Raw genomic sequence first — 22,544 nt, 5'->3', positions numbered from 1 at the left:
AATCATTAACAAATTGTATGCTTTATTTTTACAATTTATGAAAAATCTAGAAAACAAAATTCAGTCATTTTCAGCCATGTTGATGAGGCTGTTACATTATATAATATTGAAGTTAACCTATGAACTAGAAAATGACCCTAAAATGTTTGGTTTCTTACATTGACGATTTTTTTCAGAAGCTAAAGGTCTGACAGATCCACAAAAAATCAAAAGTTTTCGTTACCAAGTACAAGTAAATCTTGAAGATTATATCAACGATCGTCAGTATGACTCTAGAGGCAGATTTGGGGAGATTTTATTACTGCTGCCCGCCTTACAGAGTATCACATGGCAAATGATTGAACAGATACAGTTCGCCAAATTATTTGGAATGGCGAGGATTGATAGTCTACTGCAAGAAATGTTATTAGGTGGTTAGTATGATAGTACAGTAGTCTTACTCTTATTATGTCAAAAACAAGCATCACTGTGATAAGGCCTGTTCATATTAACAGAACTGGAAATTAAGAAATTATTGTGATGGTTTTATTATTGCTTAAAATGAGACTGAGTTATAATCGTAATAATTTAAGGTGGTACCCAACACTTTGACTAAAATTAATTTGGCTCGTTCAATTTTCTTAAAATTCTTACAAAGTATTTACTTTGACCCATTGACAAAAATATAAAATTTTTAGAAAATTTGAACCAACCGTTTTATCAGAAAAATTACACTGGTTATATAGCAGTTTGACAAAAACTAATTTTGATCATTGAGAAGCTTGATATTCCCTTAACGACACAACGTAATTAAAACGTTTAGCTGATTTTACAGAGTTATCTCCCTGTAGTGTTAGGTACCACCTTAAATATGCATTTGAAATATTTTACATGAATTAAACAGGATATTTTGAAATATTGCAAAACTTGAAATCTCATTTTAGTCTCAAATGACAAAATTGCTTTAATAAATGCACACAATAATTTCTGAATTTACAGTGTTTCTTGGTATTTTTACCACTAACAAGAGGCCAAAACCACTTTTTCTGTTATGGATGGCATGTCTTTTGAAGGCCACAGTTTTTTCTGCTTATTTTTTGGCCTTATGAGAGGGAGCTACTGTATTATTGTTATAAAATCTTATATATATATATATATATTACACTTGTTTTGTTATAACCATTAAATAGTTTTATATATACCTTTGTCATCTTTTGAATGAGGAAGACTACATTTATTGAACCTAAGCATTTATGAATTGCATCTAGCTGAGTCTCTAGCATTTATGAAGGAAAATTAATTTTATTTTTTAAATCCTAATTTTTATGATATCTGACATTAATGCTGCTCCTGTGTACATATTTGGCTTAAAAGGATCTGACTCGGTTTTACTTTCTGTTTTGATAACTTTTTGGGGATCCTGGGTATTTTTTTTTACTGATACATACCTCAAAAAATTCAAACACAGAAATATGATTAGTTGATATTATAATTGTCAGAAGTAGAACAGAGTTTTACTTTCTGTTTTGATGAACTTTTGGTGGATCCTGGAATTTTTTAGTTGTACTGATACACACCCTCTAAAAATTCAAACACAGAAATTTGATTGGTTGATATTAGAATTGTAGAACAGAGTTTTATCAGATGAAACAGGGTCTGTATGTCAACCATATTGACATGTTCTAATCAAAGTAAATAAAATAATTTTGTATGCTGTTATCATAAATTAGTTATAATCTTGGTCATATGATTCAAGTTGATGAAATATGCAGATAGGAAGATTTCTATATTTGATATTCATATAATCTATAGCAAATAAAATGTAATAATTTATATAATTTATGGCAAATTTAATGTAAAATACTTGTATAGGATGTTAAACACTCCCAACTGATTAAGTAATTAGCTACGCAGTTACAATATGAATGTAGGTTACTGTTTTTAGAAATTGATATCTGGTCTAAGGGCTGAATTATGGACTAAAAAAGATTCAGTTCAGTAAAGGCTATATTTGGGCCCAAATATTAAGTCAATTTTATATTAATTTCAAAATAAGGAATTATTTGAATCTGGAATAATTTTTAATTCTGGAAAATTAAAAAGAAATTTCTAATGAAAACTTACACAACTTTAGAGGGTTAGCCATGGATTATGTTCAAGTTACTTTCACTAATATTTGAGTATGAACTAACTAACCCCCTTAGTCTTGCATGCATGGCTAACCTTCCTTATTTTGATTATAATGATGGAAGTTTTCAAAGACCTTGACTGGCTCACATGGTTGATAATAGACTATTTTCATTCTACCAACTTTTGATTCTAAGTTTATATTTTTTGGACATAGGTTACCAGTAGAACATCCTGTACCAAGTCAAGTTAGAGCAACATATAGAAGTTACATCAATCTTTTAATCTGTACAATTCTTGGGGAAAACATCTGCTTCATATTTTTTACATGACACACTCATTGGAAAATAGTAAAATTTCTCCTAAAATTACACGGATTAAATGTTTGATTTTACTTATTATGACTGCTCTTAATTGACTGAGGACCAGAATGTTGTACTGTAGGTAACCTGTCAAAAATAATATAAACCAGAGTCAAAAGTATATGAAAATAGTCTATTAGATTAGTTGTTGTCATACATTACTTAAGTTATTCCTTCCTTTAAAGTTAAAAATTGATGAAAGGTGTATATTCTTCATAAATGTATGTGTACAAAGCAAAAAGCTCCTAAGTAGAGATTTTGTGAACTGTGACAAAATCATTTGGTATTTCAATCAAACTTATGCCTAGTAAACTAATAATTGCATGGACTTTGATGACTCAATATTCAAGTCAGATATGTAAAATGCTAAAACAAATAGAATATAAAAATATATTTTTTATCAATGCTTGTGCTCTTTGTTTCCTCTAAAAATAGATAGAAATTAACTCATTTCTATTGAACTTTTGTGAGAATCAAAATGAGTGCTCTTTGTATGAAAAAAAGTCTGCAAATTTTCAACAAAAAGCACAGCTTTTTAAAATTGAAATTATTTCTGAATTAGCTATTAGGACTTTGCTGCTATTTTAAAGAATTTCAGATTCAGTCATCATAAATATATGGAATAACTCATATGTTGTAATGATGAAAAAAGGGGGAGTATTTTGGAACATTGGATCAAAATACTGACATCAAGGCAACAATGGCCATCTTTTCCTGTAGAGCTACCAATCTCTTTGATTTAATATTTCCTTTTACATCTATAAATGTTTGTTTGTTGTTACATAGTTTATAACTTTTAATATTCTAATTATAGGTGCAGCTCCGACAGATATGTTAACCAATCCATCTGTACCAGTGTCGTTAACATCACAAATGGGTAACAGTTTTGGGGACCAGTTTGCCAATCCGTCAGATGTCATGTCAGTTTCTCATGCACATGGAATTAACATGTCACCACAACATAGTCATGGGTCACCACTTGGATCGAGTCCAATCCATCTGAGTGGAATGCCACCATTGGCTAACACACCAACACCCCCACTATGCACAACAGATCAGTTTTTGAGTGGACATTCTGTGATGAGTTCCTTAGACTCTTCGTTACATCTTACGAATGGACTAATTGACACACCCGTGTCATCCCCGTCTTTACCTAATTGTGATTCATACAAAAAATCATTGACTCCACAACAGAGGTTTAAACAAGAATCCATGTAAATTATCTCTCAAATTTATGTTTGTAAACAAAAAATTATGTTTTGATTTATTTTTTTAACTCTTAATTGTTATTTGTGTGTTTTGTTTTTATATTTTTAAGAATTATTATGTTGAATACAGTTGAATACTTAACAAATTTGCTAGTGAAATACATTAATTTACAAATTATAAAGGATAATTCAAAATATTTGTTATTTTTTATTTTATAATTTACAAGAAGATATGAAATATAGTCCTTTTTTTCGTTTCTTTCCTTGAAGCATGTACAATGTAATTGTAAAACATTTTTGATGAGTTAACATTTGGATGTAGTGCAAGTTGCTTAGTTTTGTTATTAAAATTAATTGTAAATTATTTTTGTCAAATTATAATTGGACAATCATACATAAAATAAGATTTTGTCAAATGTTTTGTATTAGGATTGATTTTGATGAATCACTACTGAATCAGCGTCTAGTCTTAGTTGAGATTTTGTTGCATGAACCTGGCATCAAAATGGTGCTTTTGAAAAATAATGTTGATTATTGAATAACTGAAATAAATGACTTTTATTTATCATTCTTTAGAGAAATCTCATTCATACTGTAAAGTTCATAAATATTAACTTCATTCCTCATAGATGTTAAACAGATATTCACAATGCAAATATATAGTAACGTTGACAGCTGTACATATAAGATCTAGGTTTATGTAAATATTTATACTTGTTAAAATGAAATTTTAATTATTTTATGCCAATGAAAATTAAGTTATGTTTCCTGCCTGCCTATATATCCAAAAAATTCTAAGCCTACCCTAATTATTTTATGAAAAATATTTGGTGAATTGCTGTCGAAAATGCAGAAGGCAGGAAACATGTTTAAATTTTTGTATTGCTTTATGATTTAGTGATTTGATCCTCTTTAAATTCTGCTCCTTATTCAGGATTTTATTTGTTTAGCTTACTAAGTAAGCTGTATGGAGTGTGACATTGTACTTTAATTTAACTTTCACATGTAGAACATTTTTTGAAATTATAATTTCATTTTGCCCATGTAAATCTGTTCTTTTTTTTTTTTTTTCATCCAAGGGACCACAAATGTCTGATGAGGTACATTAATGTAAAAGACTGTCGCCATGTATTTACAGAATTGACCAAGCTTCACATTGATGCTATAAAGCTTTTTTTCAGCAATCCTTCGCATGAATTTTGTAGCATTTTGAATGTCTAATGCATGATGTTTCATTTAAAATCCTTTGTTTTGTGTGATACAGTGATGTAGAAATATTGACATGCAACTATAAAAAAGTGCCATATTTTTGTAATAAAGATAATAGTGCATTTGATGTACTTCTTTAAATGTATTATTGTAGCGACCAGAAGAGTGGAAACACATGACATTACTTAAAGAAATCACAATATCCATTTACAGTTGTCCTGATAACCTATTCATCTCAGAGGCAGATTGAGCAGGGGGAGGGGGCAGGGTTAATCTGTTCATCTCAGAGGCAGATTGAGGAGTGGGAGGGGTGCAGGGTTAATTTTGATTTCTCCATCCTTGACTGTGTCTGATCGTTTTCATTTCTGACTATAAGTGATGATGTAGTTATTTTCATTCAGTGTGCTTGTCCTAATTTATTTAAAATACTTTTATTATGCACAAAATGATTTACTGTTGGGACTAGAAAAATTATCTCCCCTGAATTGAAAACAATTTATTAGCAAAATTATCTCCCCTTGCCAAATAACAGTTTCTTTGATTCGTGTTATTGCTATCTTTCTGGTGGAAAACTTAAATCATCCTTAGGAATGAAATTATCACTTCAAACCATAGCCATCAGTTATCTAAACACATTCAGTTAGATTGTCTGTTTTACAATGTCTATCTATTGAGGTAAGGGTCCTCTGTGGCCAAGTGGTTGTAGTTCATTTAATGTGATCACTAGTCTGACAACACTGTGGTTGTGAGTTTGAATCCAGATTGTGGCAGGTGAACTTGACGAGGATCTTGTTTTAATAGGATTGCCACTTTTCAGCAGAAGGTTGTGGTTCTCTCATGGTGTTCTAGCTTCCACTTCCAATAAAAGCTGACCACAGTGATATACCTAAGAATGCTATGAGTGGCATTACATACCAACAACCAATCAACCAATACAAAGATAATTTACATATATGACAGTGATTTTCAGATAGACATGCAAATTGGTACATATATAATGGTGAAATATTTGGAATTTTATTCTCCTGCTTGTCCTGCGTTTAAGCCATGGCTTTGTCAGTTTATTTTCGATCCATGAGTTTGAATGTCCCTCTGGTATCTTTCACCTTCTTTTAAGTGACTGATTTGAAAATATTGACGGCCAGGGTGATTTATTTTAGACATGACATTGCAACATTATAATTGTAAGCATACAGAGATAGGTAAATTAAGTAGAAGAAATTACAAATTTAGTCCTTAGTTTATTTTTGCTTTCTAGAGATACAAAAATAGTACAAACTGCCAGCTGCCTATTGTTTTGTGCTGTATATAGCCATGGTATGAAACATACTACAGATTTCATATAATTTTTTAATGCAATTATTTAATTCTACAATGAGGATAATAATATGACAAAAATCAATTCTATAAAAATTTTGTTTTATATTTTGGAATTTCCCCTAAAACATGACATCCCCCCTTTTTCCCATGAAATGAAAAAAAAAAAGCTTTGTAATTTTCATAGTCTACATGTAAAGTATGTAAGACTTGTAGTTCTGATATTCTAAAACCACTCACACAAAGATGTTTTTGTATATTGTAAAGACAGCAGCCAGACACCACAAAAAATATAAGTTTGTCACCACAAGGTTTTCAACTTGTCTGAATATCATTTCAATTATCCAATTATAGGAAAGTTTCAAATAAAAATGCTAAAGATCTAACACATACACTACTCTCTGTCATTTAAAGTCATATTATTATCCTCTTCCAAACCAATCAATGCAATTGTTACAAGTAATCAGGGATTTATTACATGTATACTGTTATCACTACTTTCATCATCATCTTTGCTTTTGTTTAGTCTAGAAGCACATATATTTTTAAAGTGTTGAAGTCATATGAAAAATCAAATCATCATTATTAGAAAGAAAAGTTCAGATCAGTATTGGAAAATATTGGTTATGTTTCTTAAAAGTTTTCATATATATGGGAATAAAAGGAGCATCTCAATTTCTGTATCTTAAAAGTGACAAAGCATTTAGGACAAATTTTAAGAAATAAAAGTGATTTTAACAACTTTTCTTCAGATCATGAATGCAAAAAGGGATAATACATTAACTTGTCCTCCCTATGAATTTACAGTATAAAGGGTCAATTAGGTCAAACATACTTCATCAAGGTCTACTTTCAGTTTAGAGATGCTTTGTTTTATTTTCCTATATTCATTTTGTTCTAAATTAAACTGTTATATGCCCATAATCTGTTATGCTTATGTTACTTTTAAAACATGCTTTCTAAATTAAAATGCAAATTTTGCCTTTCTCTTGCCACAATCCGTCTCTTGCTTGGCATAAGTGTTTTGAACAACTAGAAAGTTTAGTAATGCAAGCTCCTTTGAACTTTTATTTTCTAAAACTGTTTTTGCCTTACATACTATAAAGATCTTTTTGCTTTCTTGCTATGGTTAACAAATTAGATAAAAGATAAAAAGGTGTGTTTGTAGTGGCTCCACAGAGAGTTATCATAAAAATGTGTGATAAAGCTTGTAAGTGCGGCCTTATATAGCTATTAATTATAAGAATTGTTACAGAATTCAAGACTGAAAGTCTTGGTTTATAGAACTTTAGTTTTTTGTATTAATATTTAAAAGATTTTATTTTTACGAGCACTTCATTGAATGTTACATTTTTTGTTACTTGTAGATAAAATTATGACAATAAAAAAAATATAATTTTTTTTTGTGTTCATTCAATAAAAGTGAGAAAGGAGTTGGGGAATGTGTCAAAGAGACAACCACCCGACCAAACAGCAGATGGGTCTTCAACAATAGTTTATATAAAGAAAGAAAGATACACTTATACACTACCGTACTTAAACTTAAATTTGTTTTTCAACAGAATCCAAAAAAGTAATTTATCTATATATCAAGACCATTGAGCAAGTAGTTACTACACATGACAACAATATATATTTTAAAATTTTTAAGAAGATATTTGAAGATGAAATCTCTTGTAAATAAACAATGAAAATTGAATTGTTAAGGCATTTTGGTTGTTGTCAATTATTGAGCTGACTAACAAATCAACTAGCTGTATTTACAAGGTATAATCATACATTTATTTTGGTTGGCATATTAATAATGCCTTTATGGCCAAGATTTATACATTTATTTAATCGGGGGCCAAAATAATACGAAATCTGATGTACCATGTTGTCCTTTGTTTATGTAATTTATACATGTTTCTCATTTCTCTTTTTTTATATATAGATTAGACAGTTGGTTTTCCCGTTTGAATGGTTTTACACTAGTAATTTTGGGGCCCTTTATAGCTTGTTGTACGGTGTGAGCCAAGGCTCCGTGTTAAAGGCCGTACATTGACCTTTAATGGTTTACTTTTATAAATTGTTATTTGGATGGAGAGTTGTCTCATTAGCACTCACTCCACATCTTCCTATATCTATTTGAAATGCAGTCCAATGTTTGAAATAAAAATGTTGGATAAAAAGCATTCTGTGAGTATATCATGGTACCCGTAATACATAGTCCCCTACCCATAATAAAATAATTGTTTTGCAACAAATTCTTAACTTGATCTATAACTTGTCATGTTGTAAACTTTATTACAAATATCAAGTCATTATCTGCAAGCATGATGAACAAGTGTTGAAAACTGATTATTTAAGTGAATTTTCTAAATCCAAGGACCATAACTCTGCACCAAAAAATCAGACCGGAACAAAATTTGAACTTGATCTGTAAGGGATCATCCATAATTGTCAACCATTTTCCAAAGTGTACAAAACATCCACTTTTTCAGTTTGTTCACTTAGTTTGACAAAGATGCCCTTGTTGGTTGTTGAATTGTTAAATTGTGGTCTCGCATCTCTTTATATTCATACTTGTTTATCCCTTTGTTTTTTTTTTAGTTTTATTGTTATTTTGTTTGGGTCTAAACTTTTTACGTGAGCAAATTGAAAACCGGTATATAATCCATGGTCTTTCAGGAAGAAATCTATGCTGATATGTTAAATGCACCTCTATCCTGTACTAATGAATCAAGTTCACCTTACCAGTATTGCAAACGATATGAAGGATACTTGAAACAATAACTTCTAGAGGTTAATACTGTGAATTTTAATGTATTTAGTGTCAACACTTGATTCCATACTGTCAGTTACTATGACTGATTTATTGAGGTCAATGCAGTTGTGAGTTGTAGAGAATTGGATTAGGGAGGAGACTTGAACCCTGACTGTAGTGGTGAGTTGTAGAGGATTGCATTTGGAGTATGACTTGAACCCTGACTGTAGTGGTGAGTTGTAGAGGATTGCATTTGGAGTATGACTTGAACCCTGACTGTATTCATGAGTTGTAGAGGATTGTATCTGGAGTATGACTAGAACCCTGACTGTAGTGGTGAGTTGTAGAGGATTGTATCTGGAGTATGACTAGAACCCTGACTGTAGTGGTGAGTTGTAGAGGATTGTATTTGGAGTATGACAAGAACCCTGACTGTAGTGGTGAGTTGTAGAGGATTGTATCTGGAGTATGACTAGAACCCTGACTGTAGTGGTGAGTTGTAGAGGATTGTATTTTGTGTATGACAAGAGCCCTGACTGTAGTGGTGAGTAGTAGAGAATTGCATTTTGTGTATGACAAGAGCCCTGACTGTAGTCATGAGTTGTAGAGGATTGTATCTGGAGTATGACTTGAACCCTGACTGTAGTCATGAGTTGTAGAGGATTGTATTTGGAGTATGACAAGAACCCTGACTGTAGTGGTGAGTTGTAGAGGATTGTATCTGGAGTATGACTAGAACCCTGACTGTAGTGGTGAGTTGTAGAGGATTGTATTTGGAGTATGACAAGAACCCTGACTGTAGTGGTGAGTTGTAGAGGATTGTATCTGGAGTATGACTAGAACCCTGACTGTAGTGGTGAGTTGTAGAGGATTGTATTTTGTGTATGACAAGAGCCCTGACTGTAGTGGTGAGTAGTAGAGAATTGCATTTTGTGTATGACAAGAGCCCTGACTGTAGTCATGAGTTGTAGAGGATTGTATCTGGAGTATGACTTGAACCCTGACTGTAGTCATGAGTTGTAGAGGATTGTATTTGGAGTATGACAAGAACCCTGACTGTAGTGGTGAGTTGTAGAGGATTGTATCTGGAGTATGACTAGAACCCTGACTGTAGTGGTGAGTTGTAGAGGATTGTATTTGGAGTATGACAAGAACCCTGACTGTAGTGGTGAGTAGTAGAGAATTGCATTTTGTGTATGACAAGAGCCCTGACTGTAGTGGTGAGTTGTAGAGGATTGTATTTGGAGTATGACTAGAACCCTGACTGTAGTGGTGAGTTGTAGAGGATTGTATTTGGAGTATGACAAGAACCCTGACTGTAGTGGTGAGTTGTAGAGAATTGCATTTTGTGTATGACAAGAGCCCTGACTGTAGTGGTGAGTTGTAGAGGATTGTATCTGGAGTATGAATTGAACCCTGATTGTAGTGGTGAGTTGTAGAGGATTGTATTTGGAGTATGCCTTGAACCCAGTACATTGGAAAGAGTGATTTTAAATTTTGTTTGATGTTGTAGATTACATTGTACAATCTTTTGCTAAATTATAAGCAACAAGTTTTAATCATGATCTTTATTATCAATTATATGTACAATCCTTTATATGTTTTCATTCCAACAAAACAAACAAAAAATACAATCATATTTTATTAAAAACACAGCAATGACTTATCATAGCACATACACCCTATAATTAATAGGTTTATGATTAGCTTTAATTAAATCAAGATATATCTATTATATTCAAACTATTTCAGGAATCTACAGGTAGATGAAATGATGATAAGGTATCTCAAAAAAAAAGGAAAAAAAGGATATAAGCTAACTTCTTCCGTTTAGTACATGTGACTCACAGGTTGCACCAAAGGATGCATGAAAAATATCCTGTTAATTTGAAAGCATGGAGGTTGTCTGTATATCTAAACAAGACATTAACAGGTCAATGGTATGTCAAGCTAAATATCTGGAAAGGTACAAAGATATTATAAATGAAAAAGAATTACTTTACTTGTTTAAAAGTATTCCATTCTTCTAAAAAAAATTCCCAATTTTCCAACTCAGACATGAATAAATTAAAAGTTCAATCAAAAACATGCATGTATGAACTGACCATGTAAGGGGCTGTATAGCTATTTGAGATCGTTTAAAACTCTGATCATCATGAAGTATTTATTTCTTGTTTTCTATGAAAAATAAACTGATTTAATATACCCATTACCCAGTACAAGTATAACATGTGCATTAAAAGCTATATTCCTGACTTCTGTAGTACATAGTCTAGCACCTTGAAAGCTCATTAACAGCAAGAGATAGTGATATTACTTAATGTTTCTAGCACAACTGTATTTATATTGTGCACATGCAGTCTGAAGAGGAACACAAAACATAAAAATACCTAACTTTATGGTAATAACAATGTGTAATAAATCAACAAATTATAAACCTTCTGATGATCACATGTGTAATAAATCAACCAATTATAAACCTTTGGATGATTACATGATAATCTTCTGTTCAATATCAATACATTGTAATACATATTTTTTTATTCAAAATTCTCAACTTCCGAGGTATTGTTGTTATCCTTATGAGGCTAAAATTGATCTTTTATAATTTAAATGATATCATATTACCTGTTTCAATTTACACAATATTCAAACCTAATAATATTCTTATGGTCATTTTTTTTTAAGTTGATAGGATAAAAATTCCCATAATCAAAATGAAATTTATACTTATAAACCTAGTAGAGAGAAAAATATATATTTCTTTCTTATATCAAAATGAATAGTTTGGTCTTTTTAACAAAGTACCATACCTACTCACTATTTGTTGAAAATTTGGAAGTAAAAGTCATGATCTAGAGAGGGGTACTGACTAATAGGTTAGATCCAACGACCAGAGGAAAAGTCCAAGCTTGAGAAAAGTGGGAATTTCCTGGTCAAAAATATGTTGGTTAGCGCCATGTTGTAAAAGAAATTAAGTCAAGTAGCTTTACATATTTACAAGTAATATTCATGCAATTTTGCATACCTACAATGTTTTTTGTAACAATTTTTTTTTTATATTATGTAATATTGAATATGTATAACATATTTATTTACAATAATGTAACTAAAAATTAAAAACAGAAATAACCAAACAATAAAAAAAAATTAACTGATCAATATCATGATGTAAATGTTAAACAGCAATTTATCACATAATGACAAACAAACGAACAGACACACAGACCGAAAAACATAATGCACATAAATGGGGCATAAAACATTAAATAAATATGATACATATGGTCAAGATAGCATAATAGCGATATCAAAACAAGACATAACTCATTGTCCAATAAAGAGTTGAGGTATGAATGTCAGTGATACAACTACCCAATACTCAAAATGTAGCAGATTAAAACAATGGTCGCTGTATGACCTTCAATAATAAGCAAAACCCATACCATTTATTAAGCTATAAAGGGGCTAGACAAGACAATATCTGCAACAATTCAAAATCTGTGTGTGAACATGAGGTGAAGTCCATTTCAAAAATCAATGTGCCACATTTAAATCGACAAATAGACTTATTATACTACAAGTAGTAAACAAAAACTGCTGTCATTAAACCTTACATTGGTATTAGATAAATTATACAGACATGATTTACTTCAAGCAGTATCATTAAAACCTGCTGTCATTTAGCCTTTACCTGGTATCAAATAAATTATACCTTACATAAGTGCTATTGCAAAATAACATGTACTCTTGATTCCCAATATTATTCCTGTAAAACTATACTGTTTTCTAACCTATGATTACCATGCAGCCAATTATAAGAAATAATTTTTCGCCATTAGTATAAATTGTCAGCTAGATTGCCTGAATTAACCTTCCACTTGAAGCTACTAGTTAATTTTTTAAACACTCTATGACGATATAGACTGCTAGTTCAAATAATTTCATTTTGGCTTTCTGTAATTTAGATAATCCTGAGTAGGTTGGTTAATCAATAAGTAATTGAAATACACTGGCAAGATCTTTCAATAGACTTCATAAATAAGATTTTATATTTTTTAATGAATATAGAATAAATATATCAAGAAGAAAACTATGTAAATATATAAACAGGCTGATTAATAAACAGACAAGGGAATCCCACATTTGAATCCTTAGACAGCTAATGAACAAAAGGCCAAAATGCAAACACTTAATACAAGATGTATTTCCTAACAAAATAATAAAAGGGGATGCCCTGGGATGGAGGGAATTTTCTGTACAGGGAAATCAACCAATTCCAATCCTAATTTATTCTACTAAAATCTCAAATTACTCATCTTATTTACACAGAATTAAAATGAAGGACAGATCAAAACCATTAACATAATATACCTCCAGTTAATACTAGCAGTGGTATCATCACACGTTTTGTGTGTAAATTAAACTAAATTTAGTACAAACACAGAAATACCTTCAAAGTATAATAAATTTTAACAACAACATAACATCATACCCCTATACATTATACATTTCAAAAGGAACACAATGAGTAGTAATACTATCACTCTGATCAACATTCCAACATTTTACTTTTCTCCATGTTATTTCAAGGTCATGGTCGTGTTGTATTTTCTCCATATAAATATCTATCTATCAATGAAACATTCCAAGATATGTGATTCATGTGATTCATGTAGATCATAGTATCTAATACAAGAATGGTGTATAAGCACCACACGATTAATCAAATATATTGTACAAGTCAGCAGTTGAAGGTCATATGAATCTGTTTTACTAGCTGAAGCCTCATGGGATATATAAATACAAATGTAAGCTTGCAATGAATACACAATTCCTCAATCGAATAGAGCTTGTCTCTGGAAGTGTTCAACTTGTCTTCTGTCTTTGTCCGCTATCCGACGACTTCTTCTCGGAGGACAATCATCTTCTGACGGACTTTCATCAGAATCTGACGTCTCACTGTACTCATCCTCTGAATCTTCTTCTTGCATGTATTCCCATTTACCAACCATTCCATCCCACTATGAATAAAAATATTAATTGATGTAAAAACAATAATGCAATTGACTCAGACATTGTTGTCATACAGACTTGATTTTTTTTATGTGTAAGTAATAAAATGTAAAAAGTAACATTATCATGATACAATATGTGCAAAATAAACTAAATTTGACAATTTTAACATATTGGAAGTTCAATCAAATATAAAAATAATCAAAAGGAGCTTTTTTCCATGAACCTCCACAGATGTACAGTGTGGAAGAAACATTCTAGCAATACTGGAGTCTTTAAAAAATTGCCTTAATTCTATGGGTCAAAGTTCTATAACTCTGGAACAACAAAGCCAAAAATAACAAGAATGTGTTAAAAGTACATGGACGCCCCACTCGCATTATCATTTTTCATGTTCAATGGACTGTGAAATTGGGTAAAAAATATAATTTGGCATTAAAATTAGAAACATCATACCATAGGTAACATGTGTACTAAGTTTCAAGTTGATTGGACTAAAACTTCATCAAAAACTACCTTGACCAAAAACTTAATGCCCCTCTACTATCGTAGGTGGGGTATAAGAATTATAGAAAGAGAGCTTTCTTCTGTTAATTCTAATGTTGTGTTTAAGTTATAAGATAATTGGTTAAAGCCCAATTGAGGTATCCTATGAAGTCGTACAGGGACAGATACTAGTAGAAGGATATTGGAATACAGTACATTCCGGTTATTTGCATAGCCTATTTGTCAGACGAAATTATGCAATAAAGCGGAGTATGCTTATATCCGAAATGCCAAATTACGGAGTCAAATAACATCGATAGTGCAGATCAGCAAAGAAGAAAGATGAACGTCCAGAGTCCACTTACAACATATTGAATGCTTATTCATTCTAATAAAAGTTATTTGTCTAGTGTCATACATTTTATTTCATTGTGTATTCTTTCAATAAAGTTTATAAACACATTTTGTTTTAGTTTATTTATGTACCGACTTTTTCCTTTACCTGAGATACGAAAATAAAATTGTTCTAAAAATAGATTTGTTTCTATGACCCGGATGTACAAATTACATTGTTACGCTTTGTTTAAAATAAACTGTTTAACAATACTACACAGTTTATAATCATTGTAAACAATAATTGTGCAATGAACTGCCTTTGATATTCAGTATTTACGGATTACACAGTGATGTGACACTGTTACTTTAACATCGTTAGTCTCGTATTGCAAAGGTGATGGGGCCCTGCACGGGTTATTTGCTGGACACGAGTGTTGAAAGTGAGAAAATATAATAAAAAGAAGTAAATTTTCTTTTAAAAAAATATTAAAAAGGAAAGATTGATGTATAAAATTCTTCAACCGTATATAAATGCCCTGTAATATTTAACATAAATGTAGATCACCCAATTACGAGATTACCCATTGAATAATGATCTATAATTAGCAGGCGTTGATGTTTTAAAAATTCACCAAAAATGTAATCTATGAACAATGTTTGAAATTCAATCAATAATTAACACCTTTTGAGATAGATCATAGAATGGTTGTGTTTTTACAATAATCAGCTGATTGACATTTTTATGACCTCGAGGCTTAAAATAGAATATGGGAAACTTTACCTGTGTACACATCGAGGCCTTTTCTATAATTATATAAACACGAAAGATACTGTTTTAAAACTTTATTTGAATAACACACAAGTAAATGTGAAATAATAATGAAAATTATGATGCATTCAAGAAAAATATACTTACCAAATTGCCGTTTCCGGTCAAAAATCTTGTCAGTTTTAACTGAGCATATCTAGCTGGCAATTATTTTCTATGCAATAAACCGAAATGCTACTTGGAAGGCTATGCATATAACCGGACAATTTAACATTAGGTTAATGGGAAATGGTTTTGTGCAGGAGAAAAGTATGCAATTAACCGAATTATGCTATTAAGCAGTATGCAATTAAGTGGAATCGACTGTACCATAATATGACAGGCATATACAAAATCTGCCTTGATTTAATTTTCATTACAGAAGTGTTCATGGAATTTTTTTTTAAATAGTTTAATTATAAAAATATTTATTTGTTTATTTTCACATACTGTGGATTCATTCATTTTTCGCAGGTATCAATTTTCGAGGATTGCTAAAAACTTGCATTTTTGTGAATATTTGATTTTACGGTTTTGCCATCTATGTAAACAAAGCCTATTGGAAATAAGTTATTCATTGAACATTTAAATTTCGTGGTTCACCCTCACCAACGAAATCCAGGAAAATTGGTATCCAACGAATAATAATGAATTCATAGTATTCAACATCACAAAATTGCTAATGATCTTACCGAAGTGGAAACTAGTGTGTTCTCGTAAGGATGCCATGACACATCTCTTACACACTGCTTGTGTCCAGTCAACTTGGTAACAATCTCTCCAGTTAGCAAATCATATACTGAAATAACAAAAATAACAAATTGTGATCAAATCTTTAAGCACAAGGACAATTCCTTTGATTTTTTTTTTCATTTGAACAAATTTAATCAGACCTATGAATTTTAATTTCTGCATTGTAAAATTATGTCAATTTTGCCAGTTAAATATGCTACTTTATATAGATACTATATAACACAAACATATCTTCTCGCTGAATTAAATTTTGTCCTGTATTATTACAATAAAGAAATTAAGAAAAGATACAAGTATTTCTAAGAAAATATTCAACCTTAAAGCTCAAGTAAAAATTTCTGTATGTCATACTACAGGAGAAAGAACAGATAATTTAGCATATACTTTAAGTGTAAGGTCCTTTTGTCAATATTTGTGCTATGTTATGCTGTAAGAATAGGATGGGAAGTAGACACAGCACACAGTAGTATAACCGTCATGTAATAAGACAATGATGGCGAGGGATGAAGTAAACAATTACATGATTGTAGTTGATGCTCAAACACAAAGATTTTTTTAATAAGATTTGCATTTTAGGGCATACATTCATATAATTATTTCAGAGGGCTTACAATAGTGCCTCTTGAAGTCAAATAAAAAAATATTCAATGCATCAGGCTAATTCAATGACACAAATATACAATTTATGTGTGATAGAGGTTACAAGTAAGAAAATGAAATTCCTGATCTATAATTTCAGATTGAAAATTAAACACATTTTCAAAGAAATTTATTGGTGTATAAACTTGACCAAATCACTCATAATCATATAATTAAAGTCCTTTGAAATTTGATTTGTTTGTGAGAGATTGATTCAGTTTATACACCAATAAAGTCCTTTAAAATGGCATTCAATTGGGAAGGAATGTTGAAAATATTACATACTGACAACTGCTCCAGTAGCACACCCAGTATAAGCATATCTCTGCCCTGTTGTGTATTGTGGCGAGAAGTGACATCGGATCAGTGTATGGAGAATGGAGTGTCCTCTGTATGTCATCACTGAAGTATCTCCCTCTAAACTCTTCTTTGCTTGTACTAGAAAAAAAAAAAACCAAAATGCATTGTATTTAAGAGAAATTTGACTATCAAATGTAGGTTACTGTGACTTGTTTGTGGACAGCTGCTATCCTATTTATCTAGATTCTAGTACTTCTTTTAAAGGTGATTTGTCCAAATGAATAGGATGCATGTGAATGTAAGATGAAAAAGTTCAATTACTAATTTACTTGCAAATTCTTAAAAGGTTTTTTTGCTTTTTCTTTTCTACACATGATTTGTCATTGACACTTAAACTTCCAATTGTTATTATAAAGTTTAAAGTTCCCTCAATTCAGTTTTGTTTGGAATATAGATAGTTGAATCTTGTGTGAAAAAAGACAGACAGAAAATGCAATAGTAAGCTTAATATCTTTCAGAAGCATGCATAGAACCTGAATGTTTTTTCATGTGGTAGACATATTTGAAAAGATTTCTACAGAAAAGAATGACACCTATATCTTTATGTCAATAAGAAAGAAATTTCAGTGGAAATAACATAATTTCTAAAGGAGACTTGTAAGAAACGATTATCTTTAATGTAAATTTTAATCTAATTGTTTAGGGCTATTCCATTAAAATGTATGTGGGAGGGTATGAAAGGGTGTTTAATTATTGAGAGTGGGTCATGGGTCATGGGTCATTTTTCAGTATGTGTCTATTACCATTATGCAAAATATCTTTTAAAATTATTCTTGGTTGTAGGGATATTTTGAAAGTCACTTCCTACCCACACCACATAAATTTAAATGGAATATCCCTTACCTTTCCTTGGGACTTGTTGCCATCTATAATCCCATCGTTGTTTGGAAACTGCTTTTTTCGTATTCTGTAAAAATCATACATACACCAAATTAGGAAATTAAGTGGTACATTGGAAACCAAAAAAAATAAAATTAATTGATTTATTTATAGCGAACCAAATGAAAGTTTTCCACAGAGTCGTCTGCTCTTTACCAAGGTATTTAAACTTTTGCAAGTTTACCTGTCCCATTGAATCAATACAATAGCTATAGTTCTTGGTGAAGTTTATTCACTTGGACATTTAAATTTCTTCTAGGAGAAATCTATCACTCATTGATTAATTTGCTTGCCCAAAAATATATCTTCTTTGTTGATTGAAATACATGTACAAAATGTATAAACTCACATAAACTGCATGTGATACAGTATTTATTCAATATCAATAATATATATTCAATCTGTTCAATATAAGCACTGATTTAATTATAAAAAGTTTATTTCTGATAATACTGCATGCTTTTATGTTTCAAAGAATCTGTATGTTTTTCATGGTTCTTCAGTTATAAAGAGACCTTCATTTAAACATTTTCATTTTAAGTTTTTATTTGTGAACAGACTAGAAAATAGCAAATTTTAATAGGTAAAATGTTGAAATTTGATCAGAAATCAACTTTTATTTTTTAAATCAGTGTTTCTATCAAACAAATTGAAAATGTGTTATTGATTGAATAAATACAACATCATATGCAGTTTTATAATGACTTATTTGTACATATATTTCCAGCATTGTCAGTTCAATTTTTTGTTCAGGTAATAAATCAATGAGTGATATATTTCTCCTAGAAGAAATTTAAAGGTCCCAGTAAATAAACTATACAGAGAACAATACCTGTTGTATCTGTTAGATGGGACAATAGAACTTACAAAAGTTTAAATCGACAGGTAACTTGCAGGTGAATCTGTGGAAAACTATGATAGGCTTCGCAATAACTGCTTTATGTTCTCATAGTCAAATTAGCTGCAACATTTATTTCAGATTTCATTGTTATAAATTTTTTTTTTGTGTTAGTTTTCTGGTCTGATCTGATTTACATCTTCATTTCTGGTCTTTTATAGCTTGCTGTGTGGCATGATGTTATATTTGTTATTCTAAAACATTTGGTCTCAATAGCAATCATATTCTGACACACATTCTTAATTGTATAATGATATGTAATTCTTTCCCTTTAGTCAAACTTACACCACCAATAAACCAAGCGGCTATGATACAACCAAGTGTGCAGAAGGTGGTGATTAAACACCAACAGTCAATCAATTAATTTAATCTATATAACGGATAAATGCTTAAATTTCTGTCTAAAAATAAATTCATGTATTTATCCTTATTTACTTGAGATTACATGTTTATTAAGACAAAATTAATGTTTAGTTATCAACTATTTTTTTTTAACTATCAAATACAAACTTCTACTTAAGAAATAATTAGTTATTTTCTTCTTACTGAAATAGCACACTGTGAGGAGAACATCCTTATATCCCACAATTTCATTGTTTGGTCTTTTGAGTTGGATAGCAGGTATCGAGCATCTCCCTGTAAGAAAATAAATTAGTTAAATTATAAGACTTTCATTATTAAAGTACATTACATATGTTTACGATTTTCTAGCAAGATGGCATTTCTATGAAGAATACCAAGAGTTATATAAATTTTAATTGGTGAAACTAAAACAGGAATGGTAAACATTGCCACTTGTATTCCCCCTCCACATTTCACCTCATGTCTCCCACCTATCATCTTGTAATAAAAACAGCTTGATTTTTTTTTACTACAGCTCTTTATACTGTTTTCTTCTCTTGTTTGCCTTTATATATCTCCCCCTCTCTTGACTCTTTATTGATATGTAACTATATTATATGACTTACTTTAGGATCTATATATGTAATTCCATCACAATGTCCTGCTAATACACCAACAGGTAGAGGGTTGTCATCTCTTAAAGTTCTTCTGTCCCATACCTATAATCAACACACAATCATTTCAATATTTAGTAGTTGTAATTTGATTGCCTCATTGTGATAAATTGTTCCCACTTACTACTCACTGTTTGTGAAGACTTTTACAAATATGAGATCTAACTTACAACATATTTTTAAGAAGCATTTTAGAAGCACACCATTTGTAATATGTATGAAATTGTGTGTAAAACATTTAACATGTTTAAGAACACAACTCTAGCAAACATCATTAAATTAAAATGGCAGCATTCCAATTGGTGGCAGTGAAATGGTGATAAAAACCAAGTATAAAACTGAAGCAGTACCATAAGGAAAAAATTTCCCAATTCCCCTTTTCAGAATCTGAAGGACTATGGGTAATCTCATTGTTCGTACACCAAAGTGAAAAAAAGCATTACATCATTATCCATTGTTTAGAACTTTTTAAAATTTTGAATTTATTATTTTGAAAATATTACCAATAATGCATTAGATTCGGAAAAGGGCAAATATAAGAAGCATTAGTGAAGTACCAGTATATAAAAGTACAGAATTGGATTATATCATTCTATAGAAAACTAATTTTGAGTTATCATATATGCGCAAATAAATGTTGAACAGTCTGTGTGTAAGGTTTCATTGGGTTCCTGTTCAATTGACTATCACCCTTATCTCTTTTATTTAAATTCATATATATACTATAACATCTGACTCTGAACAAGTACAATTAAGACTGAAAACAATTGGCAATATTTTTTCTATCAAGTTTTGCAAATGTTTCAAAATGTCTATTTTCTAAGCATAAACATCTCTTATTCAAGAACAAAATTATCTCACCTTACACAACCCATCATCGCCACCACTGAACAGAATATGTGAACTGTCGTCTGCAAAGGTTACTGCATTGACATCATCTTCATGAGCATCAATCTATAAAATAAAAACATCATCTTGAAAATTTTACTCCTGTCCTTACAACCTTTCAACAGCACATTAAAATTGATTATAAATGTTAACCCTTTCCTCCATTGATTTTTTTCCCCTCACATACTTGATTCGCATAGGATTTTTTCAATAACAAAAAATCATCAGGTTTAAAGTTATAATGCATTGGGAAGTAGAATATTTCATCAATGAAATTCAAGTCAGATATTCTAATGAATATCCTTTTCATATTGGATACAAACTTTTTTCAGTCTGATGCAGACATTTTGTGGTCAAAGCACAGGAATCAAAAGGCGTCATTATGGAGTAAAGGGGGTTGCATCAAAAAGCGTCATTATGGAGGAAAGGATACAAGAAAAATGTAAAAATAATGTAAAGTGGAAGTCCAGTAATATGATTGGTTTCTCAAGTGGAGCAGGATTTGAAAACCTTTGCAAAGTATCCTAGTTCAGACCAGATTTTTGGTGGGATTCTGCACAATCTGTAGCGTTCCTTAATAGTGTTTTGTGGACTGATTTATCTGCCTATGGTGTTGTCTGTTTTCTTTTAAATTGCTCCTTGTGTCATTCCTCCCCCTTTTAAAGTATTTTGTTTGACATATTCATCTAGTCTTTTAAATGTATCCCAAGTGTAATATGCATTGTAATCTATATCAACAGACCTTCAAAGTTCTTTGGTCTTCATGTCTATCATATATATATAAACAACCATCGTTGGCTCTACAAAAGAAATACACAAACTTATAATTCACTATTTATTTTTGTCCTTTAGTAAAGCCATTTTTAAAATCTTAAATAAACATGTTCAAATGGTATTTGGCAATCAAATGTATGATATCTATATGATACTATTAACATGCTATAACTGCAGTATGAAAATCTTAATGATATCAAAAATAAGAGTCAGCTAACGAAATGAACAGACTATTGTTACAGCATTAATATATTTTTTTTTACTGTAATCTACAAAGAATCGTAATTTATTTGCTAACATAATTAAATGATGATAATTTCAACAACTTTCAACTATAATTTACATGTTGAATATGTCATATTATCCACGGCTTAGTATATATCTAGGATTTTGATTGGTTAACACACGTCGTTACAAAACCCATAGCCCCTGGGTGTTGCTAACCCATATCCCCAGACGTTGCTAACCATTATCCCGGGGAACTTCAAACAAGTTTTCATTAGTTGCATGATTGTTCCTTATGTAATATTGAATTCTGTAGATGATCCAGGATGTTTGTAATCAAATATTTGATTCATTTACGATTTTGTCCTATTATGCAGATCATTTACACTCATTTCATTAAATGCATGCACTTGACTGCCACATTTTCAAGGAATGGGACTACTGACCTAGCTATGCAAATGACTTACGTTGACGTCATACCATCTATGACGTAACTCTTACAACATTGAGCGCCAAAT

At 30.9% G+C, this 22,544-nt stretch overlaps 2 protein-coding genes across 12 annotated transcripts in view; one reads left to right on the top strand and one right to left on the bottom strand.

Annotated features, from left to right (window-relative positions):
• The window catches only part of LOC134720696 (hepatocyte nuclear factor 4-gamma-like), a 33,196-nt gene extending 25,594 nt beyond the window's left edge, over positions 1 to 7,602 (top strand). For 6 of the 9 annotated variants that reach the window (XM_063583136.1, XM_063583138.1, XM_063583139.1 and 3 more), the window contains exons 6-7: positions 177 to 413; positions 3,283 to 7,602. In XM_063583136.1, coding sequence (XP_063439206.1) covers positions 177 to 413; positions 3,283 to 3,686 — 641 coding nt within the window. In that variant the 3' untranslated portion in view covers positions 3,687 to 7,602. The remainder of the gene's footprint in view (positions 1 to 176; positions 414 to 3,282) is intronic. The other 3 variants (XM_063583133.1, XM_063583135.1, XM_063583132.1) reach the window with 3 other exon arrangements.
• Positions 7,603 to 10,501: 2,899 nt separating this feature from the next.
• Positions 10,502 to 22,544, bottom strand: part of LOC134720694 (DDB1- and CUL4-associated factor 11-like) — a 37,164-nt gene continuing 25,121 nt past the window's right edge. For 2 of the 3 annotated variants that reach the window (XM_063583130.1, XM_063583129.1), the window contains exons 10-17: positions 21,770 to 21,827; positions 21,001 to 21,093; positions 20,092 to 20,184; positions 19,670 to 19,759; positions 18,190 to 18,253; positions 17,272 to 17,424; positions 16,287 to 16,393; positions 10,502 to 13,972 (exon numbers count right to left, since the gene is read on the bottom strand). In XM_063583130.1, the coding sequence (XP_063439200.1) occupies positions 13,787 to 13,972; positions 16,287 to 16,393; positions 17,272 to 17,424; positions 18,190 to 18,253; positions 19,670 to 19,759; positions 20,092 to 20,184; positions 21,001 to 21,093; positions 21,770 to 21,827 (844 nt within the window). In that variant the 3' untranslated portion in view covers positions 10,502 to 13,786. The remainder of the gene's footprint in view (positions 13,973 to 16,286; positions 16,394 to 17,271; positions 17,425 to 18,189; positions 18,254 to 19,669; positions 19,760 to 20,091; positions 20,185 to 21,000; positions 21,094 to 21,769; positions 21,828 to 22,544) is intronic. The other variant, XR_010107775.1, reaches the window with a different exon arrangement.

The sequence above is a fragment of the Mytilus trossulus genome, chromosome 6 (assembly GCF_036588685.1).
Source record: "Mytilus trossulus isolate FHL-02 chromosome 6, PNRI_Mtr1.1.1.hap1, whole genome shotgun sequence".
In the NCBI taxonomy this organism is placed as follows: domain Eukaryota; kingdom Metazoa; phylum Mollusca; class Bivalvia; order Mytilida; family Mytilidae; genus Mytilus; species Mytilus trossulus.
The sequence above is the reverse complement of the archived record's forward strand: the minus strand, read 5'-3'. Positions and strand labels throughout refer to the sequence as shown.